Source organism: Mus musculus, chromosome 1 (assembly GCF_000001635.26).
Source record: "Mus musculus strain C57BL/6J chromosome 1, GRCm38.p6 C57BL/6J".
Classification (NCBI taxonomy): domain Eukaryota; kingdom Metazoa; phylum Chordata; class Mammalia; order Rodentia; family Muridae; genus Mus; species Mus musculus.
In genome coordinates this window covers 178,110,294-178,128,965 of record NC_000067.6, presented here as the reverse complement: position 1 = coordinate 178,128,965, position 18,672 = coordinate 178,110,294, and the positions used below count along the sequence as shown (strand labels likewise).

Genomic DNA, 18,672 nt, shown 5'->3' with positions numbered 1-18,672 from the left:
ACAGACTGTTGAGAAGGATTCAACTGCATGAATTCAGAACTTTTCAGCTGGGGAACAGGGTACCCGTAAGTATAGCTTTACAAGGTAAGTCTGGTCTTGAACTTTCTAACGAAATTCAAGACAGTCTATCAGAAGTAAAGTGGGAAATAGCTTTACAAGGTACGTCTGGCCTTGAACTTTCTAACGAAATTCAAGACAGTCTATCAGAAGTAAAGTGGGAAATAGCTTTACAAGGTATGTTTGGCCTTGAACTTTCTCTAGTGTTAGGAGCCTTTTTGTTCCTTTTCACATGTTATCAAGCAGTTAAGGCAGGGCTGAAAATTCTGGATGAAATTCAGGGCAATCTATCAGAAGTAAAGCGGGGAGAGAGAGTAGGAGCAAAGAGGAAATATGGTTCACAAAATAAGTATACAGGCCTTTCCACGGGTCTTGAACCCGAGGAAAAGTTTAGGTCAGGTAAGAATACCTGGGGAGAGATTAGAAGGAAGGAAAAGAAAAAAGATCAATTAGCGGAGGTCTCTAGGAGAAGGAGACTATACTCATCACTAGGTGAGCTCAAGGAGCCAGTTCTTAGTAGTTCTGAATCAGATGAAAAGGCTATTAGGGCCTGGAAGGCGCTCTCCCGAGCAGGTGAGGCCACTGGACAACTAACAAAGATCGTCCAGAGACCTCAGGAGTCCTTCTCAGATTTTGTGGCCAGAATGACAGAGGCAGCAGAGCGTATTTTTGGAGATTCAGAGCAAGCCGCACCTCTGGTAGAATAGCTTATTTATGAGCAAGCCACGCAGGAATGCAGAGCGGCCATAGCCCCAAGAAAGAACAAAGGTTTACAAGACTGGCTCAGGGTTTGTCGGGAGCTCGGGGGACCTCTCACTAATGCAGGATTAGCGGCCGCCATCCTCCAATCCCAAAAATGCTCCATGGGCAGAAATGAATCAACGCATAGATCTTGTCCAGGAACAACTAGATGCATTATGGCAAATAGCTCAGCTGGGATGTGAACAAAAGTTTCCGGGATTGTCCGTTACTTCCATTCAGTATGAGAAATTTACTAGGGCAGCTAATTTGTCAAAAAGTCTTTCTCAGTATATGTTACAGAATTGGACGGCTGAATTTGAACAGACCCTTCGGGAATTGAGAATTGCCATCATTCAGGTCAACTCCATGCGCTTGGACCTGTCCCTGACCAAAGGATTACCCAATTGGATCTCCTCAGCATTTTCCTTCTTTAAGGAATGGGTGGGATTGATATTATTTGGAGATATACTTTGCTGTGGATTAGTGTTGCTTCTTTGGTTGGTCTGTAAGCTTAAGGCCCAAACTAGGAGAGACAAGGTGGTTATTGCCCAGGCACTTGCAGCTCTAGAACATAGTGCTTCCCCTGATATATGGTTATCTATGCTTAAGCAATAGGTCGCTGGCCACTCAGCTCTTGCACCCCACGAGGCTAGTCTCATTGCACGGGATAGAGTGAGTGTGCTTCAGCAGCCCGAGAGAGTTGCACGGCTAAGCACTGCAGTAGAAGGGCTCTGCGGCATATATGAGCCTATTCTAGGGAGACATGTCATCTTTCAAGAAGGTTGAGTGTCCAAGTGTCCTTCTCCCCAGGTAAAATGACACGGGACCAGACCAGGACCCCTCTGGGTGATAAACCTGGGAGGAGGTTATGTGTACAGCTCCTTTACCTGCACACTGGGGATTTGACCTCTATCTCCACTCTCATTAATATGGGTGGCCTATTGCTCTTATTAAAAGAAAAGGGGGATCTGTGGGGAGCCGCCCTCACATTCGCCGTTGCAAGATGGCGCTGACATCCTGTGTTCTAAGTGGTAAACAAATAATCTGCGCATGTGCCAAGGGTAGTTTTCCACCCCATGTGCTCTGCCCTCCCCGTGACGACAACTCGGCCGATGGGCTGCAGCCAATCAGGGAGTAATACGTCCTAGGCGGAGAATAATTCTCCTTAAAAAGGGACGGGGTTTCGCCATTCGCTCTCTTGCACTCTTGCGCTCTTGCGCTCTGGCTCCTAAAGATGTAAGCAATAGAGCTCTTGCTCTCTTGCACTCTTGCTCCTGAAGATGTAAGCAATAAAGTTTTGCCGCAGAAGATTCCGGTTTGTTGTGTTCTTCCTGGCCGGTCGCGAGAACGCGTGTAAGAAGGTTAATAATCTAAACAGCCCTATATCCCCTAAAGAAATAGAAGCAGTCATTAACAGTCTCCAAACCAAAAAAAGATCAGGACCAGATGGGTTTAGTGCCGTGTTCTATCAGACTTTCAAAGAAGATCTAATCCCAGTACTTCACAAACTATTCCACAAAATAGAAAAAAAAAGGTACTCTACCCAACTCATTCTATGAAGCCACAATTACTTTGATACCTAAACCACAAAAAGACCCAACAAAGATAGAGAACTTCAGACCAATTTCCCTTACGAATATCGATGCAAAAATCCTCAATAAAGTTCTTGCTAACCGAATCCAAGAACACATCAAAACAATCATCCATCCTGACCAAGTAGGTTTCATCCCAGGGATGCAGGGATGGTTCAATATACGGAAATCCATCAACGTAATCCAGTATATAAACAAACTCAAAGACAAAAACCACATGATCATCTCGTTAGATGCAGAAAAAGCATTTGACAAAATCCACCACCCATTCATGATAAAAGTCTTGGAAAGATCAGGAATTCAAGGCCCATACCTAAACATGATAAAAGCAATCTACAGCAAACCACTAGCCAACATCAAAGTAAATGGAGAGAAGCTGGAAGCAATCCCACTAAAATCAGGGACTAGACAAGGCTGTCCACTCTCGCCCTACCTATTCAACATTGTACTTGAAGTCCTAGCCAGAGCAATTAGACAACAAAAGGAGATCAAGGGGATTAAAATTGGAAAGGAAGTAGTCAAAACATCACTTTTTGCAGATGATATGATAGTATATATAAGTGACCCTAAAAATTCCACCAGAGAACTCCTAAGCCTGATAAACAGCTTCAATCAACTAGCTGGATATAAAATTAACTCAAACAAGTCAATGGCCTTTCTCTACACAAAGGATAAACTGGCTGGAAAGAAATTAGGGAAACAACACCCTTCTCAATAGTCACAAATAATATAAAATACCTTGGCGTGACTCTAACTAAGGAAGTGAAAGATCTGTATGATAAGAACTTCAAGTCTCTAAAGAAAGAAATTAAAGAAGATATCAGAAGATGGAAAGATCTCCCATGCTCATGGATTGGCAGAATCAACATTGTAAAAATGGCTATCTTGCCAAAAGCAATCTACAGATTAAATGCAATCCCCATCAAAATTCCAACTCAATTCTTCAACGAATTAGAAAGGGCAATCGGCAGATTCATCTGGAACAACAAAAAACCTAGGAGAGCAACAACTCTACTCAAGGATAAAGAACCTCCAGTGGAATCACTATGCTGGACCTAAAACTGTACTACAGAGAAATTGTTATAAAAACTGCATGGTACTGGTATAGTGACAGACAAGTAGACCAATGGAACAGAATTGAAGACCCAGAAATGAACCCACACACCTATGGTCACTTGATCTTCGACAAGGGAGCTAAAACCATTCAGTGGAAAAAAGACAGCATTTTCAACAAATGGTGCTGGCACAACTGGCGGTTATCATGTAGAAGAATGAGAATTGATCCATTCCTATCTCCTTGTACTAAGGTCATATCTAAGTGGATTAAGGAACTTCACATAAAATTGGAGACACTGAAACTTATAGAGGAGAAAGTAGGGGAAAAATCTCGAAGATATGGGTACAGGGGAAAAATTCCTGAATAGAACAGCAATGCCTTGTGCTGTAAGATGGAGAATCGATAAATGGGACCTCATAAAATTGCAAAGTTTCTGCAAGGCAAAAGACACCGTCAATAAGACAAAAAGACCACCAACAGATTGGGAAAGGATCTTTACCTATCCCAAATCGGATAGGGGACTAATATCCAGTATATATAAAGAACTCAAGAAGGTGGACTCCAGAAAATCAAATAACCCCATTAAAAAATGGGGCTCAGAGCTGAACAAAGAATTCTCACCTGAGGTATACCAAATGGCTAAGAAACACCTGAAAAAATGTTCAACATCCTTAATCATCAGGGAAATGCAAATCAAAACAACCCTGAGATTCCACCTCACAGCAGTCAGAATGGCTAAGATCAAAAATTCAGGTGACAGCAGATGCTGGCGAGGATGTGGAGAAAGAGGAACACTCCTCCATTGTTGGTGGGATTGCAAGCTTGTACAACCACTCTGGAAATCAGTCTGGTGGTTCCTCAGAAAATTGGACATAGTACTACTGGAGGATCCCGCAATACCTCTCCTGGGCATATATCCAGAAGATGTCCCAACTGGTAAGAAGGACACATGCTCCACTCTGTTCATAGCAGCCTTATTTATAATAGCCAGAAGCTTGATAGAACCCAGATGCCCCTCAACAGAGGAATGGATACAAAAAATGTGGTACATTTACACAATGGAGTACTACTCAGCTATTAAAAATAATGAATTTATGAAATTCCTAGGCAAATGGTTGGACCTGGAGGGCATCATCCTGAGTGAGGTAACACAATCACAAAGAACTGAAATGATATGTACTCACTGATAAGTGGATATTAGCCCAGAAAATTAGTATACCCGAGATATAAGATACAATTTGCAAAACACACAAAACTGAAAAAGAACGAAGACCAAAGTGTGGACACTTTACCCCTTCTTAGAATTGGGAACAAAACACTCATGGAAGGAGTTATAGAGACAAAATTTCGAGCTGAGATAAAAGGATGGACCATCTAGAGACTGCCATATCCAGGGATCCATCCCATAATCAGCCTCCAAATGATGACACCATTGCATAAACTAGCAAGATTTTGCTGAAAGGACCCAGATATAGTTGTCTCTTGTGAGACTATGCCGGGGCCTAGCAAACACAGTAGTTGATGCTCACAGTCAGCTATTGGATGGATCACACAGCCCCCAATGGAGGAGCTAGAGAAAGTACCCAAGGATCTAAAGGGAACTGCAACCCTATATGTGGAACAACAATATGAACTAACCAGTACCCCGGAGCTCTTGTCTCTAGCTGCATATGTATCAAAAGATGGCCTAGTCAGCCATCATTGGAAAGAGAGGACCTTTGGATTTGCTAACTTTATATGCCCCAGTACAGGGGAACGCCAGGGCCAAAAAGGGGGAGTGGGTGGGTAGGAGATTGGGGGGTGGGTATGGGGGACTTTTGGGATAGCATTGGAAATGTAAACGAGGAAAATACCTAATAAAAAAAATGAAAACACAAACAGTTGAAGTAAATGGATAAAACTGTTTAATAACTAAAGAAGGAAGTAAAAGCAATAAAGAAAATATGAACTGAGAGAATTCTGGAAATGAAAAATTAAGAAATGTGAGCAGGAACTACAGAGACAAGCTTCATCAGTAAAATACAAGAGATGGAAGAACAAATCTCACGCATTGAAGATACAATAGAAGAAACAGAATCATTGGTCAAATCCAAAATCTCCAAATCCACATTCCTCCAAACAAAAGCATCTTCAGCCCTGCCATGTTAATACCTCAGTCCCTGGTACCAACTGCTGTCTTAGTGTTTTACTGCTGTAAAGAGACACCACACCAAGGCAACTCTAAGGACAACATTTAATTGGGTCTGGCTTACAGTTTTGGAGGTTCAGTCCATTATCATTGCAGCTTTCAGACAGACATGGCACAGGAGGAGCTATGAGTTCTACATTTACATCCAAGGGAAGCCAGGAACAGACTCTGCATCCTTAGGCAGCTAGGAGGAGGGTCTCCAAGTCCACCCTCACAGTGACACACTTCTTTCAACAAGGATGCTCCTCCTAATAGTGTCACTCCTTAGCCCAAGCATATTCACACCACCACACTCCACCTACCTCAATTCTTCCCAGTTATAGGCTGTAGGAATCTTTATTCACCAATCAGGGATGAGTTGCTGGGCAAGGTCACATAATGTTCCTCGGGTTTATATGTGGATTCTCTTGTCCCTCGGGGCAACCAGGCTCTGGGGGCCACTATGTAGCATTGCAAGACATAGCAAAAGGCCAAACCTCAACAGTGTAAGCCCCAACAAATAGAAGTAATATACTTACCCTTGAACCATAATGTGTTTACTTGAATCGCAGCCAACATCGATTTCGAACACCTAAAAATGAAATAATTTTACAAAGTGAACTGAGCAGCTCTGACTTTGAATGATATAAGCTAGAGGTCGAGCCAAAGATGGTTATAGTTCAGGTTAGAAACACAGACTGAATTTCTTCCCTTGTCTTCTACCTCTTCTGCTGCACCCCTATCTACTCCATGGTTGCAGGCATCTATCATGTGCTTAATTCAAGTGGCAACTTGTCAGGGAATTGAATGTCCTTGCATGTAGCAGTCTCTCTTGCTTTGCTCCTTCTGGTTTCCCTAGCCCTCGTGTATAATCAGAGGACTAACAGGTCATCTACTGATAGGCTGTGTACACAGCCTATGGTATTTGTTTTAAACGCCCTAACCTCACATGTGTGATATCCTACTGTTTCCTTGCACAGGCTGTGATTACAGGAAACCCTGTGTCCCTGCATCCCCAGCATCTGTATTTATTTGTTTAAAGACAATGAACTACCTGTGGATAGGGTAGCCTAGCAGCCAGCACAGAGTCTGTTATATGTATGTATGTATGTATGTGTATGTATATATATATATATATATATATATATATATATATATATATATATATATATATATATACTCTCCCTTTTTTCTTTGGATATAGGGCATTGTTATACTGTTAAGTTTGTCTCTGCACTCTGGACTCAGTTAATCCTCCTGTTTTTTGCCTCACCATGACTTGGTAAATATATTGTATTTGCCTCTAAATCCCTCCATTGTTGAAGAGATCCAATGTTTTTCCACAAAGGACATGACAGACTTACGACTGTGCTCTGAAAATAAGAGAACTTTTTGCTTTTCCAACTAGACACATTAGGTTTACAGTTCAAACGTTAATGTCATCAAGTCTCTTGACCAACACTTTACTCTGCTGTCAATGTTTAGAAATATATTGCCTAAAAATTATACACAGCTTCTGTAGCTAAAATAATGTTTGTGTCAGCCTTAAAAGAAAGCTTAAGAAGACATGGTTGAGGGCTGGAGAGGCTGCTCAGTGGTTAAGAGCACTGACTGGTTTTGCAGAGGTCCTGAGTTCAATTCCCAGCAACCACATGGTGGCTCACTCACTTCTGTAATATTATCTGATGCCCTTTTCTGGTGTGTCTGAAGACAGCTACAGTGTACTCATATACATAAAATAAGTAATTCTTTTTTAAAAAGTTCATTCTTAGAATGGGGAACAAAATATCCATGGAAGGAGTTATAAAGTTCAGAGCAGAGCCTGAAGGAAGGACCATCCAGAGACTGCTCCACTTGGGATCCACCCCATAAACAACCACCAGACCCAGACACTAGGCAGATGCCAACAAGAACCTGCTGAAAGGAGCCTGATATAGCTGTATCCTGAGAGGCTCTGCCAGTGGCTGGAAAATACAGAAGTGGATACTCAGACAGAGCACATGTTCCCCAGTTTGGAAGCCAGAGACATACCCAGGGAGCTGAAGGGGACTTTAGCCCCATAGAAGGAACATCAATATGAACTAACCAGTACCCCCAGAACTTCTTGGAACTATACCACCAATCAAAGAAAACATATGGTGGAACTTGTGGCTCTAGCTTTATATGTAGCAAACATATGGTGGAACTTGTGGCTCTAGCTATATATGTAGCAGAGGACGGCCTAGTCGGTCATCAATGGGAGGAGAGAACCTTGGTCCTATGAAGGCTGTATGCCCTAGTATAGGGGAATGCCAGGACTAGGAATGGGAGTGGGTGGGTTGGGGAGCAGGGGGAGGTAGGAGGGGAAAGGGGATTTTCAGAGGGGAAACTAGAAAAGGGGAAAACATTTGAAATGTAAATAAAGAAAATATCTTATGAAAATATAAAAGCATGAAGCAAAGGGGGGAAAGAAAGAACAGGGTTGAAAATATAGATTAAAAAGAAAAACAAAACCCAGCAGATGACAGCTTTCAATTTGCAGAACAGCCCATGTTTCTATCAGAGCCAGGGGCCTGGTTGTCTTTCCCCTGCCTCATAAAACCTCTTGTCTAAGGGGAGACACAAGGGGAGCTCCTGGGTTTCATTTGTTAACCATCTGAGATGCAGTTTATTTTCTCACAAAACTGACTTGCATCCCTTATTAACTACAATCACTCCATTTTTTCCCCCTGGGAACTACGTTCAGAAGCATGGCCCTGCCCTTGATGTTTATTAAGCAGTCCAGATGACCATAAAAGGGCAGCTCAATTTCTCAGCTTTGTCATGGTCAGGACAAATGGTGTTTGTCCTATAATGATTTCACTTGTAATACCCTGTTGTCATCCTGGTCTTTGTTGTCAAAATCACACCAATGACCACAGCTAGGATTAGAATCTGAATTGTCTTGAAGATGGACTTGGAAAAGGAGCTGAAATGAGAGGAAGCTTGCAAAAGCCTGTTTTCTAAGGAAACTACAGCTGCTGGCTGGGCACCTGGCCTTCTGGACAGGCTTGGGACAGTCCCACCCAGAGCTAAAGGGAAACCATTTCTCCTCAGTTCAGGGACAGGGCAGGATTGTTCCTTGTTGAGGTTTGGTCTGTTGTCATGTACCATAAGGCTAAATGTGGGTCCCTAAGGCCTAGCTGCCCCAGAGACAAGTGAGTCTGTACCTAGCAGAAAACTCTGTGACCTTGCTCCCAACTTATTTATGATTGGTAAATAAAGATGCCTCCACCCTATAGCTAGACAGAATTGAGATAGGTGGGGCTTGGTGATCCCAGGCCTGGGGTTGGAGGAGACCATGAGCAGAGAAGAAGGTGGCAAAAGGAGAAAGACACTGGAGGGTTAGGAGTCAAGAAAGCATGGCCAAGAGTGCTGTGCAACTGGAGTTGAAAGCAGCCCAGATGAAACATAGTAACTCCGGGTCTTAGTAGGAAACAGATTTTAATAGAATAGAGGGTAGATATCGGCCCAGCCTTAGTGCTTATAAAGGCTTATTATAAATGTAGAGATTGTGTGTGTCTGAATGACTGAAGGCAGGGCAGGAGCCCCAGATAGTGATTAAATATTTACTACAATAATTCCTGCCTCCTTAGGTTAGGTTGAGGGTGAGCAAATGTTTAATTTATGTTTATGTGTTTCTGCCTGCTTGAATGTGTGTGTACCACATGTATCTAAGTGTTTACAGAGGCCAGAAGAAGATGTGGGATTCCCTGGAGCTAGAGTAGCAAACAGTTAGCCAGCCAATAGGGGTGCTCTGAACTGAACCCTGAGAACTGAGATTATACTACTGAGCATTCCCTCAGCAGCAGGCCCAGCAAACTCACATGGAACAATGGATCCCACATGGGAATTCCAATGGCCTTTGTCACTGGCATGCTGGTGGGTGAGATATTAGAGTTGTCATCCCCTCATGAGGCAATTCTTCTCCCAAAGAAATAGCAGGGACTTCTGGGGGCTGGGTTACACTACTGCACGTTCAGCTCTTGAAAGGTGACATGATGCCTTGTTGGAAATGACAACAGGCAACCAAACAACAAAGTGACAAAGATGCAAGTTCCAATTCAAATGGCTCACTCCAGCCCATTTGGCCTGGCAGTTTTAGGAAGAGCCTGACATCACTGGATGGAGAAGAACAGAGCTGGTACTGTCTGTCTCTGGACTATTTTCCCAGAAGGCTGATGGCTTGCTTATTCCTAAGCATGGCTCGAGAGTGCAAAGAAAGGAACCTGTGCTTGAGAGCATATTCTATACTTGGTAAACAGGATTTGACTTCCATGGCTAATAAGATAACCTGTGCTTTCTACAGCACCATGTTTCCTTGTTGCTTAGTAGGGATTTGCACTGGATTTCAGAGATAGGCCACCATACACTGCAGTGGGCCCAGAAGGTTAGGTCTGAAACAGGTCTGCTTTGGAAAAGAAAGAAGGAGAAACTTTCCTTCCCCCGGGTCTTACTAGATAATGATTCTATGGCAGGCACTGTTTTTTTGCATACTTTTCATAAATGACCCCATTTATTACTCCAGCAACTCAACAAGAACATGTTTCCTTTTACAACAGGGCCAAAAAAAGGCCTCACAGGGCTTAAAGAAGCCAGTGAATGAATGGAGTAATTGAGACCTGAAGTTAGGTGAGGGAGGTCTGTTGGGTAAAGCTGGACTGGACAGGGTCAGGCAAAGAGGAAGTTATGACACATTCATGGATTGAGAGGGACATGAGAAATCCCCAATTCCAGAAGATAGCTGCAAAGGTCACAGCCAAAACTCTGAAAGCAGAAAATGCAGACTCAGGCTAGGGTGCAGTTTTGTGCTTCAGCTGCAGGATGCAGTTAGTGAGTAGGGGTGGGGAGGTGGGAGTGGGGCATGCAACTAACACAGCTTCTAGGGAGTGTGTTCGGACAGTGCTGAGGATAGGTCACATTTTCCCAGTTAAAAGCTCTCAAGTGGAAACTTAAGTGTTCTTTTCAAAGTTGATTGGATGGTGTTTTGCTGGGGCAAACACATGAAGGAATGTGAAAGGCTAAGGTAGATATGTAAAGGAATGTTTCACTGAAGCAGATACAGGAGAGAGGATGTTCTGCAAAAGCAAGCACATGAAAGGATATGTGATGAAAGGTTCTGTTCTCTGCTAAGGACACACATGTATTGGTCTGCCTTACACTGCAGAGTTGAACTGCCTTTGTTGGGACACCACAGAGAAATGCACCAAAAAGCTTCTGGTGGTGTGCTGCAATTGGATGCACGTGCTGAGGCAAGATCCATGCTGAGACAAGGCCTGGGCTGAGGCAAGACAAGTGGAGGACACATGATGTTTGCAGGGTACAAATATTAGTCCATGACATGATGGAGACAGAGTTTGGCTTCGTGGTATAGCTAGCTATGTAAACACTTATGGGCCTCTTCCCTGAGAGGCACAGACTAGCATTACCCCTGGTGTTCCTGTTGGTTTCTCCTGCTGACACGAGCCGAAGCTGAGACCTACCTATGTCTGCTATGTTGTGTCACCGATGCTGCTAATCAGACTCTACAGAATTGGACTGCTGGTGTATCCTCAAAGTGTTGTGTGAATGGACAGAACTGTGCTGCCCAATGACCTGTGAACTGAACTGCTGATTTCCAGATAACACAGAGGGGGGTTGCTCCAAAGAACTTTTCTAAACAGGTCCACTTCCCCTGTATCCTTTCTTTCCCACTACCTCTGGTGGGTGGTGGGCTACAAGGACAGTTAAATGTTTAATCATCATTAAAAATAGGACTTGAAAAAACGAAAGTTACAATGCTCCCTTAAAACTCATGAAATCTTGCCCAGGTACCAAGAGGGTCCTGTTCTACAGCCAAAAGGAGAGGCATCCAATCCCCACTCCATTGTATATGTCTGTGTTCCTCATGTGCTCACTGTGTAATAACTGGCTGTTGGTGACACTCAGATGGACCAAGAGTAGATGCGTGATTCCAAGGAGACAAGTGAGCACTAGTGTGGCTGCTGGAACATTCTGGGCCTGTTTCTCACCTCGGTGCTCGATGTTAGCTGTGCCTGGTCTTTGAATCCCTCTGCCTGCTGAGTCTACTTATTCTTCAGTCATAAATTTCACCTTTTTTTTTTTTCACCTTTCCCTTCTCCATCACAGTGGCCTACACTTTCCTCTGAGCTACTCAGTAACCGTGCACCATGCTATCTTGTACCGGGTGTGTTTCCTTCCAGGGAGGCCATTTTATAACTCCTATCACCAAGTGCCCACATTGAAAGCCAGAAGTACAGCAGAGATATAATAAGCTCTCCTGGGGGGGAAAATGACAAACAAACAAGCAAACAAGCAAACAAAATCCATCTGGAGGAATGGACATGCATGATCCACGTGGGCAGGTCTGGTAGACTCATTTGACACACACCACCCATGTGTACTTTTCCCCATCAGTTTCAATCTCCCTTCAGATAATTGATTTTCAAACCTTCAAAGACTAATTATGGTACCTTTTTGTATACATTCATCCAATCCCACTTTAGGGGAGAAGCTCAGAGAAGGCAGAACTTCTATCCTCTGCTTTCAAACCAAAGGATGGCTATTTTCTGCTGATAAGGGCAAAGGACAGTGAAAAGATAGTATGTGTACTTAATTTACTAACTGTACATTGTTTTAGTGTGTGCATATTTATGTTCTGTGCTGCATGTGTGCCCATGTTTATATGGGTACATATATGTTCACGTACATATGCATGTGCCTGCTTATGTGTGTAGACATGTGCATGGTATCAGGAGTAATCCTCAATTGCTCTCTGCCTGACCCTTGGAGGCAGGTCTCTCTATAGAACTCAGAGCTCACAGCTATGATTAGTCTATCCACCCACTTATTCAGGGTATCCACTAACTCTACCATCCAAGTACTGGAATTTCAGGTGGGCTGCTATACCCACCCAACAGGTATATGAGTTCTGAGGTTCCAAACTCCAGTTCTTACCATTGTGTGGCAAGAGCTTTATCCACTGACACATCTCCCAGTCCCTGACTAGATTTTATTTTGAAGAACAAAAGTTTGATTTTTTTCACCACATGGCACCTACCGGTTTGGCTGTTGGACACATTCTTGAAAATTCACTAGGTCGGAACTGAAAAACCAGGAGACCTGTGTTCTCTTTTCTAGGACAAACAATCCACATAGGTTATTGTAGAATGAGAACAGGTAACAGGATCAACTGTGAAGTCCTATTGCATGATGGCATTGATCCCTCTGAGGAGACAAAGAGGCTCGAAGGACGGCTAGGTCCATCAAGGTAGCGTTTCACTGTTGTACTTCTGTATTCTGCTCCCTCCTTTGGAGCCCACCCACACCTTGATCAGATGTGGGGCACAGCAGGAAACAGAAGAGAGCATCCACCAGCATTTTCGGGGCATCTCACCCCCTTTACAAGTATCCTCAGTCCCTGAATACTGAGGTTCTGCACCTGATACCTTCCCTCAATGTGCTCTTCCTTTTCCCCATCGGGGTTCCTACCCCACGGGCAACTCCTTTGAAACAATGATGAATAATTCACCTCCTAACCACATTAAACTCTGTAAACAGATTTGAACGCCAAGAAAGGTTAGGAATAATGCCTTTCTTAGTCACCGAGTGTACACAGATCATTTTGCATTTGGGAAAAGTAGAGGTTGCAAAAACAACAGGCACAGAATGTCTGAAGGCATGATTTAGATACTCCCCTTCCTGACAAGATTCTACTTTTGGAGGTGTTAGGTTGGACCAGGGAAAAGAAAGTACCTTAGATAACTTTGTGTGGTCTACAATATAATTCTCAGCGAACATGTACAATTACCAAGGAGACCAGTACCTTTCATAGGCACATTAGTTATTTTTCAGTGATATGCTATAGTGCCCTGACAAAAGTGACTTCAGGGAAGTAGAGTCTGAGCTCTCAGTTCCTAGGTGCAGTCCATCTCCATGAGGAAGTCAAGGCTGTCAGAAGTTGAAATATCAGATTGCCACACCCACAGTCAGGGAGTAGAGCAGGGTGAATGCTTGTGCCTGGCTACCTTTTCCTTCTTACATGCTGGGTGTCTCAGTCAGGGTAATTATTATTACTGCTGGAGTTAAGCTCTGTGTCCAAAGTGGAGGAAAGGATTTATTGGGCATACACGCTCACAATGTTAACACTGCTGTTCATTGTGAAAGGATGTCAGGATAGGAACTCAAATAGGACAGAAGTCCTCAAAAGGGGGCTGATGCAGAGTCCATGGAAGGGTGCTGTTTACAAGCTTGCTCCTCATGGCTTGATCCTCATGGCTTGCTCCTCATGGCTTGCTCAGCCTACTTTATCCTATAGAACCCAGAACCACCAGCTCAGGGATGAATCCACTCACCATGAGCTGGACCCTCCGCCATCGCTAATAAACAAAATGTCCCACAGCTGGATCTTATGGGGGGAATTTTCTCAATTGTGGTTCCCTCCTTTCAGTTGACTCTAGCAGTGTCAAGTAGACAGAAGCCAGCCAGCCAGCACACCTGGGAATGGTCCCACTCAGAATGGTCTGATCTTCCCACCTCAGTTAACCTAATCATGATAGGCATATTCAGAGAGCATCTTCCAGAGGAATCCAGAATGCATCAAACTAACAGCCAGATTATCCATCTCACAAAGCCAGAGAGAAGAGACAAAGGGTGAACAGGAAGGGGTGATAGCACCTCTTCTGACTTCTGGGTAAAAGGAACATTTCCTCCTGCTTCTTTCTGGCTACTAATCTGTCATCTTCTTTTCTTTCTCCTTTGTAGTGAGTGTGTGTGTGTGCGTGTGTGTGCGTGTGTGTGCGTGTGTGTGTCTGTCTGTCTGTCTCTCTGTCTTTACACATGTGCATTTGTATATGTATGTGCACATAAGTGTTCACTTACACATGCACATACAGGTGAATGTACATGCATATGTGTTCACATGTATGTGTTAGTGGAGGCCAGTGGAGGATGACATTAGATGTCTTTCTTGATTACTGTCTACCTTAATTTTTGAGACATGGTATCTTACTGAACCAGGACCTCATGATTGGACTAGGTTGGTTGATCAATGAGCTCCAAGGATATTCCTGTGTCTCCCTGCCCCCAGGGCTCAGGTTACAGATCTGTGCCACCATGCCTGGCTTTTATGTGGGTGCTGGAGGTGCAAATTCAGGTCCTTGTGTGTATATGGCAGGCACTGTGCTGACTGAGCTGGCTCCCTGGCCCCTATTTTATTAACAGTGCTCATCAGCACTTGGAATGTTCTAATTTGTTCCTTGTTTGGTGTTGGTCATTGGAAATAGGTTCTGATATGCAGCTACTCCATCTTTGTGCTCTCAGCTAAAGACTCTCTCGAGTTTTTCTTTTTGATTGAGGATAGTATGTAGCAACTTTCAGTTGGGAACTCATGATAAAGCATGCATGGAAATGAGTGAGTTAAGAAGTAGCTGGTTTTGGTTTGGATAAGAATGACTTAACAGCTCACATTTGACATGGACCACAGGATGATGGACCTGAGGGGTTGGAATCCTTAAAGGGAAACCGGAACCTCAGTTTTTTCCTCCTTGGTGTCTGACTCATGGACCCTCTTCTCCTCTTCTCCTCTTGTTCTGATGCTACTGCCCTGCCACAGTTCTAGAAGCAATGGGGTCTCCTCTGTGGGACCTCAAAACCTCAAAGTAACTCCTTCCTTCTTTGAATCTAGGTTTTTTTTTTTTTTTAGGTGTTTTATTACAGTTGCAAGGCAAGCTAAGACAGAGAATTCTTGCCATCTTCAGGGGCAAGAAGAACCTTCAGACAATTTTTACTGATTTATAAAAACTGTTTACCTATAAGAAAAAAAAAAGTGTTTACGAGCTGGTAGGATCACTCATTGGTTAAGAGAACTGGCTGTTCTTCTGAGTTCAAATCCCAGCAACCACATGGTGGCTCACACTCATCAGTAATGAGATCTGATGCCCTCTTCTGGTGTGTCTGAAGACAGCTACAGTGTACTTACATATAACAATAAATAAATCTTAAGACAAACAAAAAGTGTTTACATTTTAAAGGTGAAATATTAATTTCTCACATACCAAGACATGCAAAGAATTTGAAATTTGGAGACCTAAAAGGGTGGAAGTTCATTTAATTGAATAAAAGATATATATCAAATAAATAACATTTAAAATCTATACTTACTGTAACTGATAATAATTATCCACTAATTCATAATTTGTTGTCTGAAAAAATCTTGTTATCTGAAAAGAAAATTGAAAAGTTTGTGTAGAGCAGAAAAGGTAGAAATTTGATCTCATATTAGCATCATATAGGTTTGTAGGTCAAGGTATACTAGACCACTGGCTCACAGTGCTCATTCCTACAAACTCACTGTATGCTTTTAGACATTTAAATCTTACACAGGAAAAACAATATCCTGGAGGTTCATTTTCTCTCTCTCTCTCTCTCTCTCTCTCTCTCTCTCTCTCTCTCTCTCTTGTCTTTCACATACACACACACACACACACACACATATATATGAAAGACAGGATATATATATGTGTATATATATATATATATATATATATATATCACACACACACACACACACACACACACACACACACACATATATATATATAAAACCTGTGTTTTTGTGCGTGTTTTGTGGTGTTGTATGTGTGTGTGTGTGTGTGTGTGTGTGTGTGTGTGTGTGTGATAGGCACAGGGGTAGGCATAGGCACAGAATACATTTAGAGGTCAGAGGACAACTTGCAAGTGTTGGTTCTCTCCTTCTACCTACCATAAATGTCTTGGGGATCAAATTCAGATCATCAGCCTCAGTGAAAAATGACTTTGTAGCCTGAGCTATTACAGGCTTCACCCCCAACCAATTTGTAAAAATCTCAATTATGTATGCATTATTTTACTTTGTTACATTTTTACTCTCCTTTAATTTGGGGAGTGTTTATATGCACCCCGTTGCTTGTTGATGCCAGAGAACAACCTCAGGTATCATTCGTGTTTCTAAACAAATTTTTTTGGCTCTTTTATTTTATTTGTCTGCCTGCATGTTTGTATGTGTGCTACGTGTATACAGCAACCTCAGAGCTGGTAAACGCATTAGACCCCCTAGAACTGGACTTACAGATGGCTGTGCGCTAATATGTGGGTTCCAGGATTGGTGCCTAGGTTCTCTTAACCACAGAGCAGCCCCTCCAGACTGTCCCTTCTTACTGGCTTACTGAGTAGGCTAGGCTAGCTGCTAGTGAGCCCTAGGGATCTGTCTGTGTCTAATAACAAAATGCTGGGATTTAAAACATGTGCTATCAAAACTGGGTTTTTGAAATGTGGGTTTTGGGGAATCAAACTCACATCCTTGTTCTTTGTATGGTGAGCACCTCACTGACTGAGTCCTTTCTCTACCCCTTTTAATTTTAAATGACCTTGACCATACTTGTTCCACCCCACCCCCATGAATAACATACTTAGGTTTTTTTTCACTGCAGGACCCTTGTTTTGATTATTTACTTATTTCTTGAGCTCCAGAATCATGTCTCACAAGCATGCTCAGAAACTAAACTAATCTAGATACTTCCTAACAGGTGTGCAGAGTCCAGTTCCACCCTCAGGCTCAGCCGACAACTAGCCCAGCCTTCGTGTCCCTCAAAGACAACAATAAACATGAAAACAAAATTAAAACTCCCAAAACAACCTAATGTTTTTACATTTATTCAAACCTAAATAAATAAAGAAAAAAATACCAACTTACCAAAGTTTTAGTACAGAATCCTGATGCAATCTCATACTCAATGTTTTGTGTCCAGGTCAGTATACGCATGCCATAGTGTTCCAGAACAATGTAGAGACCCCGATTTTCTGGGTACACTATTTGACTCCAAATTGTCAGGCTTTCTCCTTTATCCATATGGTAAAACTGACTATGAATATTGTGCTGAAATGCCAGATATGGGCACCAGTCTCCTAAATCTTTATTTATACTTTGTAACTCCAGAATTAAGGGATATGGCTGTGTCTGCAACTGGTATTTCTCGTCGAGATTTTCATTATAGTATAATATACATACTTCAAAAGATTTGTCGAAGAAAAGCCCTGTCTTTGCAGTCGTGTTTACCCATGTATGTAGTATAACTGCCTCTGTAATGTCAGCCTTGATGTAGAACATTACATTATTTTCCATTTTTACCACAACATTTCCAATACTATCTGGAAAGATAAAGACAAATATTTGTTATTTAATGTTTTAATGTTAATCTACTTGAGCGCATGTGTGTGGCATGTGAACATTTGCGTGCTGCAGCACATGCCTAGAGAGCAGAGGACAATCTGCCGAATTTGGCTCTCTCTTTCTACCATGTGGGGTTCAGAGGTCAAACTCTAGACTGTCTGGCTTAGCAGCCAACACTTTTACCTGGTGAGCCATCTCACTATCCCAGGTTTGTGTTATGCTGAGGAAATCACAAATTACGTTGTTTTATTGAAGTAGATTTTTAATGAAGATAACTTATTGTATACTAAGTATATGTATCATGACAAGAATTAGAGTGAACCACCATGAACCTTTGCACTCCCTGAAGGACTTCTTATTCTTGAGTACATTTCTTTTCATATTCACAATGCCTCCTTTATAAATCATATCATATGCACAGCGCTTTAGGTAAAGAGCAAGAACATAGCAAGGACAGCACTACCAGGGAGGATGGTGTTATAGCCAGATATATGTTCCCTTCAAGTTCACATCATGGAGCCTTCATCCCCAACTTAACTACACTGGGGAATAGAGATGTCAGAGACTTTAAGGAGATTATTCTAGTTAAATGAAGTCATGAGCACAGGGCACTAACATAGTGGGACAGGTATTCTTGAAAGAGGAGGAATATACTCTTTGGGGAGATCTCTATCTCTACACACACACACACACACACACACACACACACACACAGAGAGAGAGAGAGAGAGAGAGAGAGAGAGAGACAGACAGACAGACAGACAGACAAACAGAGACAGAGACAGAGAGACAGAGACAGAGAGACAGAGAAAGAGAGACACAGAGAGAGACA

General features: G+C 42.7%; 1 protein-coding gene across 13 annotated transcripts in view; it reads right to left on the bottom strand.

Moving 5' to 3' along the window:
• Catspere2 (cation channel sperm associated auxiliary subunit epsilon 2) overlaps positions 1–18,672 on the bottom strand; it is a 189,553-nt gene that overhangs the window by 43,742 nt on the left and 127,139 nt on the right. For 11 of the 13 annotated variants that reach the window (NR_160909.1, NR_155538.1, XM_030255583.1 and 8 more), the window contains 4 exons: positions 17,364–17,818; positions 15,794–15,852; positions 12,693–12,768; positions 6,154–6,206 (listed from right to left, as the gene is read on the bottom strand). Coding sequence is in view for 11 of the 13 variants with exons in the window: in XM_030255583.1 (XP_030111443.1) it covers positions 6,154–6,206; positions 12,693–12,768; positions 15,794–15,852; positions 17,364–17,818 (643 nt within the window). In the remaining 2 variants the exon portion in view is untranslated. The remainder of the gene's footprint in view (positions 1–6,153; positions 6,207–12,692; positions 12,769–15,793; positions 15,853–17,363; positions 17,819–18,672) is intronic. The other 2 variants (XM_017321751.1, XM_017321752.1) reach the window with 1 other exon arrangement.